This window comes from Ixodes scapularis, unplaced genomic scaffold (genome assembly GCF_016920785.2).
Source record: "Ixodes scapularis isolate PalLabHiFi unplaced genomic scaffold, ASM1692078v2 ptg002869l_1__unscaffolded, whole genome shotgun sequence".
Lineage (NCBI taxonomy): Eukaryota > Metazoa > Arthropoda > Arachnida > Ixodida > Ixodidae > Ixodes > Ixodes scapularis.
This window is the reverse complement of record NW_024610276.1, coordinates 151,515-175,296: the sequence shown is the minus strand read 5'-3', so window position 1 is coordinate 175,296 and position 23,782 is coordinate 151,515. Positions and strand designations below refer to the sequence as shown.

Below are 23,782 nucleotides of genomic sequence, written 5' to 3'. Positions count from 1 at the left end.
CCCAGCGTTATTATTCTCAATATTTTTAGGTTTCAAACTGATACAGAAGAACATTTCGACTGCAGTATCTACTGTAGTAGAGATGTTGCTTGAAAGCATGTGACGCTAGTAAGCTGCCCCTGCAGCCGGTTTCCAAGAGTTGTGTTGGTTGCGTTCAGAATAGCCGAAACAACTAGGACGACAAATTCAGAATTAAAATTGCTCACCTTAGTGTGTCAAGAAATGCAACACCTAGCATCGTAAAGCCATCGTGAGAAACGGTTGTGCCTGTGCTCCTGCCGTTTCTGTCGTTTTGGTTGACGAGAGTGAGAATGCACCCGACATAAATCTGTGAGCGTACTCTTGCGGACACTATAGCTTTATTACGACAGCCATGGCCGCTTTCTAAAGTTCCTGTATATACCTACCTATACGGTAGCAGAGTTGCGCGTTCATACGCGGTGGGGGGCCGTAGCGCCGGCTTTCCTGCACTGGCCTGGATGCTTTGCTCCTCGCGTGATCAACCTCTGTGAATAGCGGCATGGCGTCCCGTAAAAAAACGAACGCGCAACTCTGCTCGCTCTTCGAGCAGAGTAGCGCACGGAACTCTAGCCGTTCCACCGTTCCGTGCCAGCGCCAAATAGCAGGGACTCTTTGAAACACCGCGCCAACCCTGTGCGGCGGAATCGCTCTTCCAGATTCCAATAACACTCTCTCTTTGTCGTCTGCTAGGCGCAAAGAAGACGCCGCCACAACAATTCCTGATGTTTGCTTTACAGGCTTTTGGGAGCGCCTCTTTCGGTGCGGAGACTCTCTGACTGATGGAAACAAGTCAGCCAACAACGAACAAAGGGGAGATACAGAGCTAAGAATATTTAGCACAGAAAGTCTGATAGATTACAAAAACAAGAGCATGAACAGGCGCCAGTCTAAATAATACGAATAATCAACCGAGACATCCATAGAACCTTCGGCAACGATTATGTTTTCCCCTTTATGTCCCTTTGTTGGATGTTTTGCTGACTCGTTTCTTTCAGTCGCAGAATTTTCGTACCGAAAGAGGCAAACAGAAAAGCCTGTGGAGCAACCATCAGCAAGTGCTGTGTCGGTCTGTTTTGCACCTAGCAGACGACAAGGAGAAAGTGTAAATGCAACCTGGAAGAGTGATTCTGCCGTACAGAGTAGGTGGTGTACGTGCGGTATTTCCCAGTGGCCCTGCTATGTGGCCCCAGGGGAACGGGACGGCCATGGCTGCCATGTTACATAGCTAATAGTGTCCGCAACAGTACAATCGTATAGGTGGTAGGTGAACCTTTTTTATTTACACTCCTAATTGTTTCGCCTATGCTCCGTTTATCAATACATTCAACCTAGTCAATGACACAATTCGATAAAGCCTATCATGCGGGAGTCCATGACGGCATTCATGATCATGTGCCTTTGCTGTCAGCGACTAAATCAATCACGCAGAAAAAAAAGCGGAGGATTAAGGGTATTCATTGCCCATGATGTAAAAATAAAAATGAAAAAACGACGCGCGCTATGACGATGTATTTTTGGCGCTATTCGATTGGCTCTACCGAATGGTAGCTTCGGCTGCGGTCCGAGTATAGGCTGGTGCTCAACCGTAGAATCGACGACCGCTTGACAAATCCGGTGTGGCTTTCGTAAATTAAGGCATTCCTACTCTACAGATGGAACGCCGGATGCGCTCCACTAAACTGCGCATGCCCAACAACATCTGTTTCAACATATAGGAGCTATAGCAGATGTGAACTCTAGCGAGGCCGAATCAATCTCCTTGTTAACTTTAAACGCGGCTCTTTGCACAACTACTCATCGTCGTGCTCACCCGTCATTCACGAAAATGGCAATGCTCGCGCCCAGCGCTACGAACAAGCCAGCTCAAAGCAAGAAGCCACCCATCACCTGGGATCCTGATGTTTACGTTAAGAACAATGGCTTTCAGCGGAAGAGTAATCTCCAGGTTCTCGAATTAATGCGAGGCTCGTTTACAGTTGAGACCAAAGAACAACAGTTCCTCGACCTGGGTTGCGGCACTGGAGACTTCACCCGCGACCATCTCCTCCCTCTCTGGCCAGAAGTCGGGAGGATTGTAGCGGTCGACGTGTCCCAGGACATGGTGGAACACGCCAAGAGGAAGTTTGCCCACCCGAAGATCTGCTACGATGTCCTGGACATTGGGGGAAATGGGGTGGCCGACTTTGTCGCGCGATACGGTCAGTTCGATCGTATCTATTCCTTCTTGTGCCTACACTGGACCGGAGATCAAGAAAAGGCGTTCAAGAATATCGCCGACTTGATGAAACCGGGTGGTGAATGCCTGCTTTACTTCATTGCGTCCGTAAGCTCTATGCGCTTGGGAAGGAAACTCTTAACCTTGGATCACTGGCAAAAATACCGGACGGTAAGATGATATTTGACTTTATCACCCGCTATATTTTGGGTGATTGTTTTTTTCCGGAAACACTAAGTAGTAAATGAAAGCACAGTTGGTTCATTGCCCACTAAATGAAACGCTCCACCTACGCCATGCTCTTGAAAACATACTGAAGACACACCAATCAACCCGCTCTGAACGAGAACATTTTGTTTAAGTGAAATCGGACAAAAGAAAAGTTGATTCGTTCAAGCAGAAGCATTGAGTTTGAATTCCGGAGGCCCATATTTCGTTTCACTCTATGTCCGACCACGCTCAACGCTACCATTCAATGTGGTCAACCAAGCAGCACCAAAAGTGCATTGTCATGGTGCTTGTCGTTTTTGTTGCTTTTACTGTCACCGGAAAAACGCAATCTCACACAAAAAAAGGGGCGGAATGACGTCACATCCACTGTGCGTGATTAATTTAGCCGGTGGTAAAAAAAAAAAAAAAAAAAAAAAAAAACGACGAGCACCACGACAGTGCACTTTTGCGGCTGGTTTATAACCTCTATCCGATCGCAGCGTTGGCTGCGGTAGGACCTAATGTGAAGCAAAGTGTGCGAGGGGCAAGTCGTCTGCTACTTGTGCAACCTTGCAGTGACGTCAGAATGACGTCATGCCCTGATTGGCTTTGACTGGAAAGGTAGTGGGTAGGACTTCAATGCAAAATATCTTGAGGCCTACCCACTTTTTTTTCCACTCAACCGATATCAGCTCGGCGTTCAGACGTCATCGAAACCCCTGTGCAAGAGGAGACAAACTTGCGCTGCGCACAGCTTTTTATTTGTGCTTTCGTTGCTTTTCTGAAGCGTTTGGAAAAAAGGTACGAACCGATCGCGTATCCTTGGTTAGAAAATTCTCGACAGCATAACACAAATAAAAAATATGGGGCTGGTACCATTGGGCTAGTTGCACGTCAGTCGTCGTCGCAGCATGCTCGGCTACTTTGCTATATTAGTTTCAAGCACAAGTGTGCATAAGTGTTTATTTTTATTTGCACATTCGTCCAATCTGTTTATTGTTCAACATGTATTCCTATTTAATTTTGTTTTGGGGGGGCGGTGCCCTTAGACAACCCGTAGTGATACAGAAAGGTGTGCATTTTGTCAGAATCATCCATTCTAACGGAACAAAAAATGCATGTGCGATTGGTGGCACACAAATATTCTGGGGGCGAGAGAGGTATGGTGCGCGAGGAAAATCAATTTATATCGGATGAAAATATGGACCAAAAAATTATCTGTAAAATTGTAAGAAAAAAATAGGTTAATAACATGACTAGAACAGCAATCAAACCGGAAAAAAATCAATGTTTAATTTTTCCTTGTGTGAACCAACAGCTCGAAAACCTACTGGGTTAATCACACACACTTGGGTCGCTAAACTCGTAAAGCACAAAGTTGGGGCCGAAGTTGACGGAGCGCACTGATTGGCCTATCACGACGATGACTTCGCGCTTTTTTCGCCGACGTCCAATTGGCGCGCTCCGCAAACTTTCGGCTCTAACTTTGTGTTTGACGAGTTTAGGGCCCATGAAATACACACAAAATAGAGAGTTGTGTAAAAATATGCAAGAACACAGGCATGTCTATATCCCAATTAAAACACACGCATCGAAGTTATCGTTCTCCAAAAGGCAGTACTAACAAATTTCCAATTCGCAAAAACAAAGGCAAATAACACAAAGTAGCTTGAGCAGTAATCGCATTATAAAATTTCACGGTTGAAAATACCTACAATATACGAGCTTGCCACATTCGACCCATTAAAATCATATTGAATGAGTTCAAGGGGTCACATGCTTTTTGGCTCAGAGCAACCGAATACACAATGGGAACGAAACCTTCTCTTTGGTACCGTAATAAAAACACACGAAGTAGTTCAGCGCAGCCAATAGAACCATGAAGACATTTATGTAAACTTTGCCCGCTCGTCTCGTCATTCTGCCGAAAGCATTTAAAGGGAAACTGACAGGGTATTTATGCTTACCCAAAGTTTTACTTGTACATGACATATGAGAGCCCAACTACCCAGAACAGAATTTGCGGCTCGAAATTTGGTTTCTTTCCGCCCGAAGACCGCCGACCGAGAACCTGCCTGTTTGGTCGCGCTTACTCTCTTCTCCGTAGCCAAGAGCCGTTTTCTATGGTTTAGACACGACCACCAAAGATATTCAAAGTCGTGGGTCATCGAAGCCACACGCTTAGTACTAGAAATGAACAAAAATATTACACCCATTTTTCGTGGATTCTAAAAAATTTAAAAAAAACGATGATTGAAAAAAAAAAAAAGGTTGCACAGCCATGTGATTTTTGGTAACTTTCTCCTCATTTATATTTAATCTTCCTCACCAGTACAACTGGTTTTGAGCGGTTTTTTTTTATTCATTAAAATATATGGGACACTGTACCAAAATATTGATTGGGAGTCTTTTGACACCCATAACGGACCGCATAAAAAATAATTCAAAAAACAATTTTAGGGGGTGTGAGTGTTCTTTTAAATGCGGTAGCTTTATGAGGTGGGTAATGATCTTAGTTCGGGTGTTGCGTAGGGCAGAGTAAGCCTTAGTTTTTAGTGCGTGTTGTGGGTGCTGCTCTTAGATTATGTAATGCCTAGAATAGCGTTTTTTTGTATCAGATTATGTAACACCTATGTGTGTATGGCATGCTGCTCGCGCTTCTCTTCAGCACCACCCAAACACAAAGATAGGGTAAGCACGCTTTCCTGCCCTTTCCATTCCTTCTCGTTCAGCCTGCTCTTTCGACACTACTCGTTTCTGTCCTCTATTTTTTGCCCTTTGCACCCATCTCCTCTCCAAGCTCTTCCTCACACCACCTGCTCCGTCGTCTCCCGTTCCTGTGTGCTGGGTCTGTAGCTCGGTCAACAGCGTACTCGGCTTCCGCTCCGGTGACCGGCGTTAGATCCTTGGCACCAGTTGACTTTTTGTTCTAAATCGTTTAGTGGTTGAGGTTTGAGCCATCTACACATCGTACTTCCACTGCCTTTGAGATTGGTTGGTTCTTAATATCTACAGCTTGAAATTTAAAAAAAAACAATATCACGTGCTATTCTCCTTTCGGAAATGTGGTCAAGGTATAAAATTCCAGGCAGCCGTGTAGGCCTGAAAACAATCCGCCTAAGAAAAAACAGTCATAAAGCACGCAAAACATGTTTTCTAAAAGTGATGTTTTTTTTTCGTTCTCCTGAGACTATTGAATATCTGTTTACCATTTTACACGCTCAATGAACGTTTTTCAGAATTTGGCCAGGATCGTGGCGCGCCCTTGCTAAAATCGCTTGAAACGCTTGTGAGGGCTCCGTGACCGTTTAGTCTGCGCCAGCGCCTGGCCTGTCTCCTGGTCCGTGTGTTTACGTTTGATCTTTTGTTCAGCCTTTCGCCCTTCCGAACGTGTATTCTGGCGTCGCTTCGCATCCATATTTGGTTCGAAAAGGCTGACGATGTCCGTGGAGATTCAGCGAAAGGCACTGTCTACGATACGAACGACCTAGTTCGTCTATTTAGCTTCAAAGATGGATAGACCGCCTAGGCCGCATCGGTTCCATAGTCTACACAGTGTCACACAATCATCACTCCGGTGTCGCGTCGTACAAGCAACTGAAAAAGGGGTCAGACTTCAAGGCAGAGTGTTATGTAAGGAAAGTAAGACCAGCTTCCATCCCGACCAAGCTATACACTTTGTGAGAAGCTTTTGCGCTCCGTTTATGAGTGCAGGTCACCACAAACAGCTGTTTGCGCTCTCCTTGTGCGCCTAAGTTATACACCAACTCATGATTACAAACAAACCGGAGCGCCCCTAGTGGACGCCACCGGCGCCGCGCATGCGCGGTGGATGGTGGGCAAGAAGACCGCCGTCGCCCATAAACAAACCATTGAATTGCGTTGTTGTCGGCGTCGGTGGGAGTCCACGTGCTTTTTTTTTTTCACGTTGGAATTGTTGATTCTACGTCCTCCTAACAATGTCTGACTACTTGAGCGGCTTCAGCAAAACTAACGAGGCAAACCTTTGCGTGAATAATGTGACGTGCGGCGATTCATTTCACGTGGACGCCGCAGAATGGGCGCTAAAGCCTGACTCCCACGATGAGATTCTGCTCGGAATTTTCTGTCGCGACGTCGCTCGGACTGCAAAAGCGTGGACCGTAGCTGAGATGGCGGACGTCGATACTGAAAACCGCAAGTAGAATCGGGCATTACAAGTCGGTGATGGCCACTGGTAACAATGATCAACATGTTCTTGTATCTGTTTACACTTAGCCTACTTACCCCAACCAACCATGAAAAGTATTTTGAGGCCTGCACTTTGTTCTTATCCCAATTACCGGGCCAACGTTTGGTTTGCGGGCCGCTGTAGTTTGAACGAGCTGACGACAAAAAGCAGCCAAGTTTGAAAGAGGAGACGACAGTTCGAACGCATGCGCAATGGAGTACGGGCAAGAAGCACCGCGTCCCGCGTCAACAAACCATTCGAATGTCACGTTGTCGGCGTCTGTGTGAGTCTGGATACTCTTTTTCGCGTTGGGATTGTCGATTCTACGTCCTCACCGCAATGTCTTACCACTTTAATCGCCTGAGCGAAATTATCAAGGCTTGTTACGCCGCTAAACTTTCCGTAAATAATTTGACGTGCGGCGATTCATTCGTATGAACGCCGCAGAATGGACGCCAAAACCATGATGAGATTCTTCTTGCTATTTTCGGTGGCGGCGTCGCTCGTGCTGCAAAAGTGTAGAAGGTAGCGGCGATGGTCGACGTCGATACTGAAAATCGGAAGTGGGAACAGACCAAGCGTAACAAGTCGGGGATGGCCACCGGTACCAATGATCAACATCTTGTATATACTGTTTACACTGAGCCATCTTAAGTCTTTTAGAGCGCAGCTCTTAGGGGCCCGTTCCCGACTTGAGCGGCGTCGGCGTCGGCGTAACCAAGGTCATCCCAAGGTCACGTGGCCCCCAAGGAGGTCACGCGACACCCAAAGTCACGTGACCCCCTGAAGTCACGTGACCCCCCGAGGTCACGTGACCCCCCCGAAGTCACGTGACACCCCCAGGTCACGTGACCACCCCCAGGGTCACGTGACCCCCGCCGAGGTCACGTGACCTCCCCGGTGACATGGATGACGTCACCGGCATCCGCATCGTCATTGTCATCATCACTGATGACGTCATCAGTGATGATGACGATGACGATGCGGATGCCGGTGACGTCACTGATGACGTCATCAGCGATGATGACGATGACGATGCGGATGCCGGTGAGGTCATCAGTGACGTCACTGATGACGTCATCAGTGATGATGACGATGACGATGCGGATGCCGGTGACGTCATCAGTGACGATGACGTCATCGGGGAGGTCACGTGACCTCGGTGGGGGTCACGTGACCTGGGGGTGTCACGTGACTTCGGGGGGCATCCGCATCGTCATCGTCATCATCACAGATGACGTCATCAGTGATGATGATGATGACGATGCGGATGCCGATGAGGTCATCAGTGACGTCACATGACGTCATCAGTGATGATGACGATGACGATGCGGATGCCGGTGACGTCATCAGTGACGATGACGTCATCGGGGAGGTCACGTGACCTCGGCGGGGGTCACGTGACCTGGGGGTGTCACGTGACTTCGGGGGGCATCCGCATCGTCATCGTCATCATCACAGATGACGTCATCAGTGACGTCACTGATGACGTCACCGACATCCGCATCGTCATCGTCATCATCGCTGATGACGTCATCGGAATCCGCATCGTCATCGTCACTGATGACGTCATCAGTGACGTTACTGATGACACCATCGGCATGGTCACGTGACTCCCCAAGGTCACGTGACTCCCCCCAGGTCACTTCACCCCCCAGTACCCTTCCCTCCTCCTCCTCAAGAGCTGCGCTCTAATTCGTTGTTACAGGGAGTTGTAAACGGCTTTCACTTTTTATGCCTGCAACTACTTTTTATTGCAATCACTAGGTCAAAGTTTGGTCTACGGGCCGCTTTTGTTTGAACGAGCAGACGAGAAAAAGCAGACAAGTTTGAAAGAGCAGAAGAAAGTTCGAACGATCAGGCGGCCGTGTGAATTTGAAGACGCTCTGAATCCGTGGGTGGTCCGGACAACTTAGCGATTTTCTCTCGTTCACGTTGGAACAAAGCAAATAGATCTGGCGACCACAGAGTGTTGCCCTCACACGCAATCGTAGTTCGACAGCGTCTGGTTCGCCCTTTTCACGGCTACTATCCTCGTTCTCGGACGAACGGAGGGGGCAGAAACACATGAGAACTGATCTTCAAGCCTTTCCAGACTCTCTTGGTACAGCCCCCATCGCAGCATTTTGACGAGAGGCAGGTTTTTTGTCTCGTTTCTTCCAAAGGAACACAAGAATGCATGTCTTGCACGCCGACTTCTGCCCACCGCCCCAGACCGGAAGTGCGTCCGGCGCGCCACCACCGCGGCGTGACGTAGGAGAGTTGAGTTCGTGTATTCAGTTAGGGTGGCAATCCAGGCTAGTTGGTTCATGCTTAGTAGATTCGACACAGTAAAAAAGAAAAAGACGAAGTAGAGGGTGTACACAGGTCAAGCGCTTATTTTCAACTGGTTTTTTACTGAAGATTAACACCAAAGTAAACAACCGCATCCCACACCATCATGTTTAATTCCGCACTCTTCCAGATAGCAAATCTCTTACCCATAAAGAATTAGGAGGGACAGATGTTTCGCTTCCAGATTTCCCAGTTGCTTATTTTTTTGATAGTTTAAACCCCTGACATTTCCCTAGTCATCTTATCTCACGCCTTCCCCCTCCTTCCAGCAATCGTGACGTGATAGAAGTCGGGCTGGCATTCATAATCTGAACTATGAAGTGGCAGGTGCCTCAAAGCTTTCGACCCCAGAAACCAAGCATGTTCACGCAGTCTTTCATTTATACGTCGGTCCGTTTGGCCAACGTATACCTTGCCACACGTTAGCGGAATCCCATACATGACGCCCATCGTACACTCTACATATTTGTTCCTATGTTTCACTGAGCAAATGCGCTAGGACCCACTTTTGTTGGCAACTCTAAGGAAGAATTGCGCGAGTTTGATAGGTGCTGAAAACAGCATAGGCACGTCGTATCCCTGGGCCAGTTTTTTTTTTTTTTTTTTTTTTTTAGATTCTGGGAATTTGATGAAAATAGGAAATGTCTATCATGTTATTGGTTGGCCTACTTTTTAACAATGTTGCCCTACCCTCAATGTCTTAAGCAGAAACTCTGCAACTGGAACGAACAACGATGTGGGAAATCCAGCCGCAACCAGTCGCTTCACCCGCCGGGTGAAACTAGCATGCATAACATGGTGGCATGATTTCTCCAAGGCCGCATGTAGGCAAGATGAAGCAATACTTTTTTACGAGTTCAGAATGCGAGGAGTCGAAGGGGAGTTCTTCTATTGTTTTATGATATGACCAAGAGGAACGACAGCCTGTGAATTCTAACATGAGGTCTAGAAATTTTAAAAAGCGACCCTCCCGAGGTTCGTAGGTGAATCTAAGCCTTTTGGCTCACCGTGCGAAAACATCCAAAACTGATGTGACAGTTTCTTTTCCTCTAAAACACAGTCAAACCTCACGCTTTTCTTTGCTGGGCTTTTTTTTTAATTTTTTTTAGGCGTGTTCGTTTAGCAGTTAATGGGAATTGATGTGCCGTTCGGCTCAGGCAATGGGAATTTACGTGCTGTTTCGCTCAACCAATGGGTATCTAGGCGCCGTTTTTCGCTGCTACAAACATCAAATAACGCTGGCTTCGCTCCATGGGACAGTTTATGCTTTCACATTAAAAACATACAACTGACAATACAGTAGTACAAGAGTGGACATAACCCTTAATGTTTTCAGTTGCAATACTAAACGACAGTGATCTGGCAAGCGAAGCAGTTCCTCCAAGCATTTTCTGGTGTATTTCCAATGATTTTAAGTGGCAATCAACATGATACAATTTGCAGGGTGTAGGTTATGCAAAACGTATCTCTTACAAGCCGAAATGACAATGAAATTAGTAGCACATATTTCAATGCAGAATTAGAGATTTCCCTGATACTTGCGTTGACGATAGCCGATAACGACAAGATGTATGCGCGAAGGCGTCGGCGGAGTACTGGGTATTGTTGTCGAAGTCATCGGTACGATCTACTGAACCTCCCTATACGGAGAGAGACTGAGGGAGAGAGGAAGATGAGAGTTCCCTTGAACGTCATCTCCCCGGGCTCTGATCGGAAGGAGAAGGGGCGAACGGACAGGGTAGTTGACTTTGTCTCTCTACTCACCGTTCGAAACCGTTAAAGCGCCGAACACTGGTTTCAGGCTTTCGAACGCGAGGCACTGCAGGAGAACCAGACGACCCTATTGTTCGATCTAAGTGCGGGACATACTAGGCTCGTTGGAGTTACTCTCACCTCTTGCTCCGGTGCAGGAAAATCTAGGGCAGTGTAGTTCCGATATATGGATATAGAAACGATCGGAAGTACACCGTCCTACACTTTTCTGCACCGGTGCAGGAGGTGCAGGTAAATGGAAAGAGCCTAAGAGTTGAGCCAACGGCATGCTAGCTTTTGCGTCTACCCACTGATCCTTCCAATCATAACTCGGTGCTCTGACGTCCCTGCGGCTGTTAACATTTCTTGGTTCCGCTCAGTTTCTCGCCATATTGTCATAAACGTTAGGTAAATCACAAAGGTTTCAAAGCGTGGTTTGCAGGTCGCACGGATTTCTCAAGTTTCCATTGTGTATCTCTGGTTCAGAGATTCTTCGTAAAAACACACTCAGTATTGACTGAAGAGAATAGTATTTTCGCCCAACGCGTTGCAATAAACGAAATACAGGAGAAAAGTTACAAACACGCGCTCCTTGTAAAAGTAAGGGAAGCTGGAGCACATGCCAAGAAATCTGAGTTTGGAGCGGACTTATATAGCTTTTTGTCCCGTTAATTCAGTTACCGCACTATCCTTGGGCAGAAGTAAACGCAAATAGCATTTATTTTGAAACATACGTACAGCGATTGCCGCTGACCATGCGGCGATCCTCTCTGCCACCTGTTATCTGTACGGAGCGTCGTGACGTCATTGGCGGCATCCCTGAGCCAGCTTAGTGGCGAGCAAGGGTCATCTGACCCTACTGAAGACGTCACGTTTGCTGGTTTCTTTCTCCGCTCTCCTGCTTTCCCAGTGTAGGTGCGCTGGAACGGTGCGCTGCAACGGGACGGTCTACGTTGAAATTCTAGTTAGCTATTACGACACTCCTACTTATAAAATCGAAATAAAACTTAAGACACATGATCATGAAGGTGTCTACATTACAACATTTACTGCATTTTTTTTCCAGGACATCTTTAGCTGTGGCGTTACAACTGCGGTGTGTGTGTGTGTGGGGGGGGGGGGGGGGGGGGGGAGACTGCCCCGGGTGCAGCGCTCAGTGTGGTGTCGCGGCTGGTCACGAGAGGAGGGGGAGGGTGTCTCGGATTTCGCTGTGGGCCACCGTCGCCGGTGCCGCTGAACCTAGTGACGCCACTGCTCTTCCGCTTCCCTTTAATGAACATCGGTCAATGGAAATTCTCAAACTCACATGGTACCATTTCAAAAGAAATAGCCCTTGTCCTTATGGCAAATGCAGTGGTCTTACAGATAGTGACGCAGCGCCGAGCTATATCCCATTGTAGCCCCACCACTTTCGCAGTAGCGTAAACTCCGGGAACGAGTCGTACCGGAACGGACAAGATGGAAGAATCGCGCCGTTATTTGGCTTCCGCGTAAACGGCTTAGTCCACAAAAACGCGCGCACACACACACACACACACACACACCCGCACAAAAACAAAAACGCGCACGCTTGGCAGAGATGCTGAAAGCACGCAGAGATCGCTTGTTTTTGCCGCTATGCTTGATAATATAAACTGGAAGTGGTAATGACTCGTATCTCCTCGAGCAATGATTTGAGGCCCAGCTAACGTGACTTACGCAAATTGTGATGTGCGAAAGGGCGTTAACAAAGCCGTAGTGCTGGAGTAAGGCAAATACCGCAGCCAAGCGCGCTCCCTGCGCAGCACCCATTTTGCGGGAGCGTTCGTCTGGAGCACGTGTCCAATCACTGAAGAAACAAGGTTCGGCCGACCGCTGACGCAGCCTTCGTGTGCCGTTAGCTTTCTAACAGAAGTGCCTAAACAGTAAACGGTTTGGTGCAAGCCATATAACATCTTCTAGATTAATTTATTAAAAATTAATATTAAAAGAACATGGGAAGCTCTTGCCTCCAAGAACCCAGCACAGAAGGCAGACGAAATTTGCGAAAATACCTTCTTTCAGTTTTTCTGTGTTGCCGCTACGTAGCACGGATTTCGCTGGAGTCGAGAAAGTGACAGGGGATACAATTGCGCGCCGCTCCGCTCCGCAAGTGGAGCAACTGCATCAAGCAACTCGAGCTTTGGTGGGCAGCGAGTCGGAGCGGCCATCTTTTTGGCGTATTCCTATGTCCGATCGGCTCGTTTGGACGCAGATGTTTGCCTCGCTTAGTCGAAACAGTTTCATACTCTGACAGAACAGCCCTCTCTCTCAATTCAAGGGGGACATCATAGGCCTCTGAACAATAATACACCAAAACTTCGCTCCTGAATGACCACTGAGGACCGGTGTCCCACCGAAACCAGGGGAAACCGAAGGAAACGCTTTTCAGGTTTGGCGCACTTTGCTAGCGGACTTCGGAGCGTCGCGTAGGAGCCTGGAGAGTTCACCGAGGACGTCCTGAGGAAGACAGCCGGCTATCGGGGAAGTGAATACCCCTTGATCAAAATAGTTTGATGCCGTCGTTACCACATTTTTTTGTTGTCATCAGGTAACAAACGTTGTAACTGTCATTTACGAATGGAGTTCGAACTAGGCTCGAAAAGAACATCACACTACGATTACGACGAATCCGCTTCTGCGATGATGTCACGCCGTGGAGTTGGGACTACCGAGGCTTAGTCGGCAGAGAGAGGCCAGCCACAATATCAATGCATATTTTTTAGTTGTTCAATAGCCCTTGGGCACTACTGCGAGACCTTGAACTTTACGTTCTTGAAATTCTGTGTTTTTAATGATGAACAGAAAATTGTACCTTTTCATTTATGATTCATTATTCATACCGTCACGCAGGTGCTCCCGGCGCATCTTCCAGCCCTGGATTTGCCGGACCGAGATGCCCGTCTGTCTTACATATCTGGTCTTGTGAAGAATGCCAATTTGATTCCAACCACGTGCGAGGTGCTCGAAGAAGACCGCAGGTGGTCCAGCGTTGAGGAATATACAAGTAAGCCTGGGAACAACTGCAGGCTTTTCAGTATGCTCTTAATAGGGGTGTAGGGCAATCGAATGTCGCTAAAGTGTCGCAGTGCTGAAGTTTATACCTCACGTACCGAAGCACAACGCATTGATAAATTTAACGCGACTGTTGCGTTAGTGTTCGGCTGAAGCTTGTTTGCAATGAGTTAAAGTATGACTTCCAGACAAACGCTGAAAGAGCACTCGTGTCTAATATGCGTCCTGCGCTAGTCTTTCCTGGGTGAGCTAAAAAATTCAGCACTACGGCTCTCTGTCAAGGTGGTGTTTGGCAAAGAGGGGTATGGCTGATGTCAGATCAGAGGACAAACAAGTCAAGAGAGCCAACGATCAAAAAGATCGATTTCACCTCTTGACTCGCTGGATCTCATGGCTGGAGGAACCTCTTGACTCACCATAAACCTCTTAACTTGTTTGTCCTTTTAACCCATATATCATTCCTTGACTCATGTTCCAAAATGTTGACGACTCTGGAAATTTCAGATTGGCCTCTCTACTTTTTTTTCTCCCAACTGGATTTAGGGGTTCCCCAATGATATTTCGGGGCATATGGGCTCAATCCCTGAAACTCAGCGAAACGAATGCAATACATAAAACTCCAAAGTGTCTAGAAACTCGCACAACAGATGATAGAGTGTTGTCTTTTGCAAATAACAACTACCTTTCATAGCAAAATTATGGCTACGTATGTAGGAATAAAAAAAAAAAGATTCGTAACAGAGATGACAGATTGTTGTGTCTTGAAAACAAAATCTTCCATAACAAAAAAGAATAATTACCAATGTCGGAATGAAAAAAAAGGTTATTAAATTAGCCATGGAACAATTTTTGTACTTTGCGCAACTACCGCGTAGTACGGATCCCTGACTTTAATGGTCTGTGAAACACATATTCGTTTTTCACCACACGCAATCGTAGACGCAGATAAAATTGAAGAGAAACAAGCAGCGTTCACCCGCTCGACTCGCAGCAAGAACAAGCGGCCACGTGATCTGGAGACAGTTACATGCTGCCAATGATGTTCATAGCCACACGCTGGATTTGGCAAGGCAGAGGACACGCTCTGGGCTCCAGCCATTGTTATGATTCGGCTTTTGTCATTATTGCAGCGATTGGACACGGCCCTCTACCCGAATGCTTCTCGAGCTATCGATTATCACGACCACAAATCGAGTACTCACGCAATGCTCGGGTTCAATTCATGAGCGCCATTCAAATATCGTCACTCGGCGGCACTGCGCCCACCCAGCTACGCCGTCAAGTTTTGCGGAGAAATTAAACGAAAACGCTCTCTTTTGTCCTTGAAATTACACAGCCACAAATGCGTTTCTTGGCCATTGGTGTTGCGTGCAAGCATCCTTCAGCCCCACTAGAGCCAGTAAGCTCGTGTAAAATGAAAAACATTCCAATTGAATGTCGTTGCACCATTGCTTTGTCATAGCCTCGTCCCACTAGAGCGACAAACACCGATTTTTGTCCGACGACACCACAAAGTTCCGTGTCGCCGATGCTGTCCCACTACAACGACCAACGCCCGCGACAATCGCCGACACGCGCCGACAAACGATCGACGACGGACGAGTCCTTGTCTGTCGTTGGACTTGAAACGCAGCAAGCAGTCCCACTGAGGAACATGTCTCGGAGACAAACGTATCCTCCTCGCCCGGTTGTGCCTTCTGTTGCCTCCCTTCCCACCCTTCTACCTTTCCTCCCGTTCCTCCCGTGGCTCGCTTCGCCGCTAGACCTTCAGAAATGCCCTTGGCGGCCACTCCTCGTTCTCGCAGTTCCGGTCCCTCGATTGCTCGTCGTGGGCGCGGCTTGCTTGCTTGCGCCGGGCGGTCGGGTTGCGAAGGGGAATTTGCTGTGGTTGGTTTTGCTCGCGAAAACTTGGTGCGTGAGGTGGTGCTTCAAGACGCCGAGGTCTACGGCCCTGCATCAGGATGGATACCCACTCATGTTCGAGGACTAACCAAAGTAAGACCTCTCAACACGAAGTAGGACACCACGTTCCGCGGCAAGCCATTCCGGCAGACGAGAGACTTGTCATCACGTTCTGAGATAATCGGGATGCCTTATTGACCTCCAAAAAAACGCCTGACCTTGATCATTCGGATACGAGGTTATAAACATCCTCGAAATCGGCGTGAAGTTCCGTGGCGCTCACCTAGAATTCCTCGAACGACTCAAAAAAGGAACGATTCGGTTATTCTAACTCGGAAAAAGCTTGGTGTCGATTGTCACGACTGTTTGCGGAAGGTCGCCAACGGCAAATGAAGACAAGTGAATGCTTTAATCAAGAAATAAAGTAATCGTCTCCTTTTACACCGTGTTTGTCGGCGCGTTTTATGCCCAAAGAGCAAAAGACGAAAACCGCGTCGCCAGACTCAGTTTGTCTGTGTATTTCGAAGTGTTCTGTTGACGACTCCAGTCCCACTAGGAAACAAGTTTCCTTGTCTCTGTGTTCTGCGTCGTGTCCGCCAAGTGGGACGGCGGACTTCGACAAACAGGCTGTCTGTCGGTGTCGTCTGTCGCTCGTTGTCGTGTGTCGCTGTCGTTTGTCGCTGTCTGTCGCTCTAGTGGGACGCGGCTATCAGAGAACACTGTCGTACAGTAACCGTGTTTTACATCACGGGCAATCTCAGCAAAAAAAGAAAGGCTGGACATTAAAGGAATTCTCTGATCAAGTGCAGATCGGCTAGTCAACTTAATCGTGCCCGACAGGCCGAATCCTCGGTAGGGTGTTTTTTTTTAACCTCACAAGCACCGAGTTCTTGATTCATTCAATTGCTTGACACGGCGGATCTCTTGACCATTAACAAAATTACGGTCAGTGCGCGCAGGCAAGCTGGTTGTGCTCCAGTCTCGAGTTAATATCATCATGGTAAACTGCTGAGGATATTGCATCTCTCTGACTTGGTACAGTCATGTTTTGTTAATATGGACCCCTTTAATATAGATATCCCGCTATATGAACACCGTTTTCGAGGATTAACAGGGAAAATACACGCCTTTTTTTTCCATTAATTTGGACAACCCATGCACATTGTGGACGATTTTTGGGGAGAACGGAGGCGTCCATATTAACGAGACATCACTATACATTTTGACTTGCCTGGCACTTGACAGTCGGATGTCCCGATTTTTTTGGATCTCTTGAATTGTTTTCTTCCTCTAGCAAAAGCCGCCATCGTCCCTACAACCTCTCGCCGCCGCTTCTGGTCAAGAGATTCATTTTGTCAAGAGATCCAGCGAGTCAAGTGTCGTGTGGAAGACATATCAAGAGATCCATCAAGTGAAGAGATCTAATATATATGAATAGGCCCAATAAATCGAAAGGTCGATCGATTTAAGTGATTCAACCAATCAAGACATCCGACGGATCAAGAGATCCGATAAGTTAAAAGATATATGGTAGGTTAAAAGTTAACCCACAGCAAATTTCGTTTGCCAATGACAATTCCACTGTTAGACAGGAGTGATAATTCAGATTAATTAATTTTTTACTCAAGCTTAATTTATACTTTTGAAAAAATGATAATTTCCAAACGAAAGGTGTTTCGAATAATCAGTCGCGGTTTTCGCAATGCAAATCAAGAGGTAGCCGTAAATTTGTATCAAAGTCAACTTGTTTATTATGCGTCTGTCCTTTGCGACACCGCAGTTTCTCACTTATTTGGAAAATTTCCAGTCGGAGTGGTGTTTTACGTGTTTTTGAACAGTTCGTTCAGTTTCTAAGATAGCGCATATATATCCGGAACTATTTTTGGAAAGTATATATAGGCAGTTTCTCATGCGGGGTAGAGGATTTGGCAGGTTTATGTAGGATCACTTGGGTCTTTGGACCAACTGACTCGTTGGAAATGAGTCAAGAGATTTAATGTAGTCAAGAGGTGCAAGAGCCAAAGTCGTTGGCTCTTTATTGAATCTCTTCATTTTGAATCCTTCCCGCCAGGCCCTCTTCTCAACGCTTGTGACACTACTGATTTTTCCTTGTGCCTCCTGTCACTTTTTTATGCCTACAGACCCTTTACTTGGACAAGTTACATCTGGATCCCCTGGTCTTTGCATTAGCGATAATCATAATATATTCACCGATAGCGTGAACCTCGCAGCGTATCGAGTCCAGAGAATGGTATTATTGCTCCTTATTCAATACGACTGCGGTATCAGTCGATGAGAACAAGAAACAACGAAACACAAACGAAGAATCGTGAGCATAAATCAAAAGACGCGCCCTGCTTTCATGGGCTAAAGTAGGGGAGTCTTCTTCAAACGAGTGCCGCAACGGACTTTCTGATACTTATTTCCGGGCTATATAGTAACTGCAAAAACGTTTTTTTTTTTTTACTCTCATTTTCAGGAGTGCATATGGGAATTATTAGACTCGCCAGCCTTGTAACAGAAGAAGAGAAGCCTCTCCTTCTCAAGGACGTCGCCGAAGAAGGAGCCAAGTTGTTGGCCGAGGAAAAGGCCGGTGGCTCACCTTTCCGCAACTCCCAGTTTCTGGTGCGCGCCCACAAACCTCGACACTAAGATTGGCGTGCCCTACTGTCGTGGGTTGCCGCGACGCACAGTGCAGACATCGAATATTGATCTGCACACCCCTGCCTAAATAATGAGATGCAGCTTAACAAAGCAGAGGAAAAAAGTAGTAACGCGTGTTAAGTGAAATAAAGAGTTATGTTTGATGCACGATCTTTGATTGGACTACACTGCTGAGAATTTAACAAAAAACGAAACTGGGACTGGGTGGCTTTTTTTCTTTTTTTTTTTTAAGTCCCAGTGGCGTTTAGTGATAGAAGCACACCTGAGCAAACCCGACACTAGGCGAACATCCAACGCTGAGAACAAGTCGTTGGCTTCTTGAGTAGGAGTTGCGGTGACGCCAGAAAGGTGACGAGTTTTGATTGGCTCTGATTGAAGGATGGTGGTCAGACCTTAAACCAAGTTGCTTTGAGGTCTACCCACGCTCTTTCATTCAGAAACAATCGGAGCTCGGCGTCTTTCTGGCGTCACCAGAACCCCTTCAAAAGAAGCAGGTGAACGTGCGGTCCTCCTCGGTACCCTCCAAGTGGCTCGCAAATCTTACCTGTAAGTATTTTGACACTATAAAAACCATGGTTGCAATCGCTCCGCTTTTACGAGAACCGACATCTTCATTCAGTATCAACATACGCCAACCATAAAATCAAGCAAGATCAAACAAACAATTTGAGTTGGGAAGCTATACCCTGTTTCTCACCCGTACCGACCGAAATCGATTCTACGATCCAATGTCAGGCGCTCAAGCTGTGCCTGAATTGTTTCGCCATAGAGCTCCTAGTGTTTGTGCATTTACTCTCGCGGAATGAACGAATCCCACGCACTGAATGTGCTGCCATCCCGAGTTTTCATTCGTGCGCGATTGTTTTAGCCGGTCATATCACGCACCCAAAAATAGATGAGTGTCATGACGAGGCACTTTTGGAGCTGCGTGATTGGCTCCATTGGATGTAGGCAGCGTTCGTTGCATTCGCAAATTAAGTGAAACGGAGCGCATAGGTCTATGCCAGCCACGCTACGAAAACATGCACCCATGCGAGGCTACAGTGCTTAGGACTCTGCGCGACGTTCGGTGTTGTACTTGCGACACGTTTTTTGGGTGCAAACCACGTCGGCCTTGGAGATCTCTCTATAAACATCTCGGCAAACGCAAAACTGCTCGCACTTATGATAATTCCACCAGCCCAACGAGCTATGCGGTGTTTCCAGCTACTTGCCCCGAGTGGCGGCAGTCGTGCCTGCTATCTTTTGAACTCGAAGCCGAAATTAAGCATAAAAGTATGCCTAAAAAAAACCATTGCTATTTTACGACCAACAATTTTACAACCGACGTTCTGCACGTCAATCATCTCGGAAGCCGATGAGAGCTGACTCGGCGTTTATAACTGATGCCCTGTGCGTGCAGAGATGCATCTCTACCACTGTGCGTGGTAGAGACAACGCATGTGCGTGGTCTTTACCGCATTAATTGCGTTGGCGTAAATATTGCGGCAATTGTTGCTTCCTTTCCGGAAAATTTATTTTGTGACATACGTGTCCGACCAAGGCATTCAAAAAATAAGATTTCTTTAGGACAGTCGTGTATCTTTAGCAGGTCCCACGTTATGCTCCAAACCTCCCAGGTCACAATAGCGACGCAGTACGGAACGCTTTTCCTCTATCGCTTTTGTTTTGGGTGTAGAAACGAACGCGAACGTAACCTCTTACATGGAACTGTAACGGAGACCTGGAACATGTTTGCTTAAGCAGTAGGCACGTGGAACAACATAGTAGATGTGGTCGTATTTTTGGGCGTCGCCGAGACTGCGCTATGTTCAAATAATTTATATACGTCCATTTGCATACTAAATATAGAGAGTACTTTTCTTTAACCATGGGTGTAGCTGTATCATTTTCACGGCGACTCATTGCCCGCAAGCCTTCCCCCAAACCCGAGGGTTAAGGCGAAGGCGTCCAGGCACACAAACCTCCTGCAGCAGAACCCCTAAGTTAACATGTCGACGGGCCGGGCATTTCGTAAACTAGTAGAAGTGCCGTGCCGTCGAGGAGGGTCTCGGCTCAAGGCACGCCGGTGTAGACCTCGAACCATATTCCACTGGTTGCGTGTGTGTGTGTGTGTGTGACGTGTGTGGGTTTGGGAGAGGGGGGTAGCTGCGGGGGTTCCAAGCTCAACAGGCTTTTACGCGCAGACGGAGGAGCAAGAGCCCAAGCAGCACGTTGTGAATGGGCCATCGCTGGCAAGTGTACTATGGCCAACCAGATTTTCGATGGCCCAAGCTTGGCCAAAGTGCTCGGCAATAGAAGTGTTTTCGTCCTCGTCTGGTGACTTGCCATTCACTTTATGCCAGTCGCTGGCCATTCACTTTAGGCCAGTGACTGGCCATTCACTTTAGGCCAGTGACTGGCCATTCACCTTTGTCCAGTGCCTGGCCATTCACTTTAGGCCAGTGACTGGCCATTCACCTTTGTCCAGTGCCTGGCCATTCACTTTAGGTCAGAGACTGGCCACTCACCTTTGGCCAGTGACTGGCCATTCACATTTGGCCAGTGACTAGCCATTCACTTTAGGCCAGTGACTTGCCTTCATCTTTGGCCAGTCACTTTCGGCCAGCTACTGGCCATTGACTTCCGGCCAGTCACTGGCCGAAAGTGGCTGTAGTTATACACTTAATACATAATTTATCACAGACTGCTAGAAAATTTGGGTGTTCCTCAGAAGACTGTCAAGAGTTTCGGGAGGTCAAATTTGAGAACTGAACCCCAGAAACTCTTACACAGTAATGACACGCGAAGCTGCTGCAAGGCTGCTCAATATTTATTGGACTTTTTGAGTATTAAGTCTTACGAGGCTGGTTGCGACCACCATTCCAGTCGTCGTGGGTTCAGGGATGGTATGTTGTACCACCCTTAAGATCACCCGGTAGTGCAGCAGTAAAAAAAATAAAAAGAAGTAACTTTAGGTGAAGGAACAGTGCAACCATAGAGAGTTTTAGTAGATCGTTCCAATACCTCCGATAGCCCCGATAACGATACCATGCATGCGCAAGGGAGGCGGTGGCGGAGTATCGTTATCTGAATCATGGAAGCGATCTACTAAAACTCTCTACTTTTCAGTTACAATATTTTTCACTTTACACAAGCCTACTAGCACTAAAGGGAAAGAGAAGCCTTGAGTACACAGTAAAGGTTTTTACACACTTAAGGGTGTAAATCAGTTTGTCCCTGGGCTAACACCCTTATGGCGTCAGGGAAGCACCCTTCACAAAGGGTGCTTCCTAACACCCTTGGTAAAGGGTGCTTTGCATGAAATAGGCACCTGCTGGGGTGGCCCAGTGGATGCTGGGCCACCCCAGCCAATCTGGCGCCGGGAGAGTAGCATGCGACGTTTTGGTCATGTGGAGTTCAAGGTCACATGACGCTCTCTCGACGCTAGATTGGCTGGTAGCGTCCGCCGCGCTCGGACGAAGGTGAAATGAAGTATAGACCCCAGTGAACATTTCATTGGAATGTGTCCAATACACATATAAGAACTTGTAAATTGTACGAAAATCATATATGGTATTGCATATTCTTATATTATTATTATTATATGATTTACAGCTTATCGTGTTTACTGAATACATTTACACTTTTTTTACTTAAAGGGATTGCCACATCCCCACATACGAGGCGTGTGATAAAGAAATAATGAGTCACACTAAACACAACTCACTTCCTGAAAAAGTAATACAAAAGAGCTCCTTGCAAGCCACATCATAACCGCGTGGGCAATTGGGAAGTGCTGCGGCACCCCCCTTTCTCGAACTCTAAGTGAGCAAGCAGTGGCCCCAAGCATCGCACTGCACGGCTGAACCATTGTGAACATCATGGTCTGCCACAAACGAAGCATGTAAAGCTTTCCTGTTTGGAGATCAAGTGACATGTTTTGTTTGTCTCAGAGGATTGCAGGCAACACGCTTCGCTTATCACTTGTCTCCTACGCGCATCTGTTTACTAATTGGAAGCAGGGTAGAGGGGGGTGGTTTAGCTCTTGACTGAACCACAGCAGTATTTCATTAGGTGAAGCTCATTATGACATCATTTAGAATGTGTTAAATTGAACATTTATTGAACCTTGAGAAATGGAAAATACAATGTATGCCATTTCATGAAATAGAGAATGCTATCTGCAAACATGTAATGAAAAATATTACAGAATGAACTTGCACTCTACGGCAAAAAGTCTAACGTTTCAGTAGAAGACGCTATCCTCTTGCTCACGTACAAAGAAAATTATAAAGTTCTGGAAGACGACTATGGCTAAGGAACTCGTACAGCTAAATTCTAAACACCTCGTCTGCATGAGGTCAGCATTAGATACCACAGAAAGTGCCCAACATTTAAAGAAAGAAAAAGAAAACATGCCTCCATAAAACCTTCTATCATTCGTTTTGGAAGCAAAATAAAAATTAACCTGATAATACTGGCGAGGAAAGTGGATTATACACTTTTAAAATGGCTCCAAAAACATCTCCTCAACCACATACCTTTCTGCAAACTTTGTTCAAAAATTTAATTACGACTGTCCTTGGATTGGTGTCGCTCAAGCCAAGGAAAATCCTCTCCAAAGCAACCAGTGTGTTGGAGGCCTTGCATTCGTACTGGATGCTGAAAAGCCAATATTCTGCCAACAACATGCACAGCCCCTCTTCTGCATTAAAAACGGAGGAACAAGCGCTCACGATCCTCAACAAGGTGAAGAAAGTCTGCATCGTCCAGCTCTTGCTTGTTGTAGAGGACACATGGTGCCGGTGGGGTGTTCTCGTCCTTCGTTAGGTAAAAGGGTAAAGCAAAACATATTTTAATGTAGAAGGCCAAAACATGTTTGCTCTTGTCAACTGCTTTTATTCGCTGCAGTGAAGGCCATGAGCATCAGCCTCCACACAGGCATACAGTGCTTATGTTGGAACAAGTAACAGGCGTTTGCAGCAATGTAAAACGAGTGAGGAATTACAATCGGGGCAACATCACAACATGCAAGTATTGCGATATAATCTTAGGGGCACTTGTGAGTATCTCTATTTCTGTACCGAAATGCATTTCCGAAATCTATTTGTGTTTCAGTAGTAAAATACTTTTTCGATGTATTAAGATACGTTGCTAGACTTATGTATCTTGTTACATTTATTGTTAGAAATGAGCTGACAGGTTTGGAGATAAAGAAAAAAGCCACGGAAAAATCCGACGCATCACTGGTTTATTTTCGCAATGAGTGATTTTTTGCTTTGCTCTCACTTTTAACTTCTACAGCGGCCGGTTTTCTTTCTGCTGACAGCAGCCTTCTTGTGTACATTTGGGGTTATTGTATGGGTAAGAGGCCACCAACAAATGCACAGATCAGAAACAAAATGTCCAAAAGGGTGAGAAGACAAAAAGCAGGGACGTTTGGGCAGACACGCTTTGTC

At 46.8% G+C, this 23,782-nt stretch overlaps 1 protein-coding gene across 1 annotated transcript; it reads left to right on the top strand.

The window, feature by feature from the left end:
- Positions 1 to 2,119: 2,119 nt before the first annotated feature.
- LOC120844333 lies at positions 2,120 to 18,329 on the top strand. Its single transcript, XM_040215982.3, has 3 exons — positions 2,120 to 2,407; positions 13,614 to 13,767; positions 18,157 to 18,329. Exons 1-3 carry the CDS (start codon positions 2,120 to 2,122, stop codon positions 18,327 to 18,329), a joined length of 615 nt encoding a protein of 204 aa, XP_040071916.1.
- The last annotated feature ends 5,453 nt before the right edge of the window (positions 18,330 to 23,782 follow it).

Bases quoted from the DNA above. Each gene is read 5' to 3' on its own strand.
- LOC120844333 (XM_040215982.3), top strand. From the start codon at position 2,120: ATGGTGGAACACGCCAAGAGGAAGTTTGCCCACCCGAAGATCTGCTAC. The intron at 2,408-13,613 runs GTAAGATGATAT...ACCGTCACGCAG, and splicing joins ACTGGCAAAAATACCGGACG to GTGCTCCCGGCGCATCTTCC. The intron at 13,768-18,156 runs GTAAGCCTGGGA...TCTCATTTTCAG, and splicing joins CAGCGTTGAGGAATATACAA to GAGTGCATATGGGAATTATT.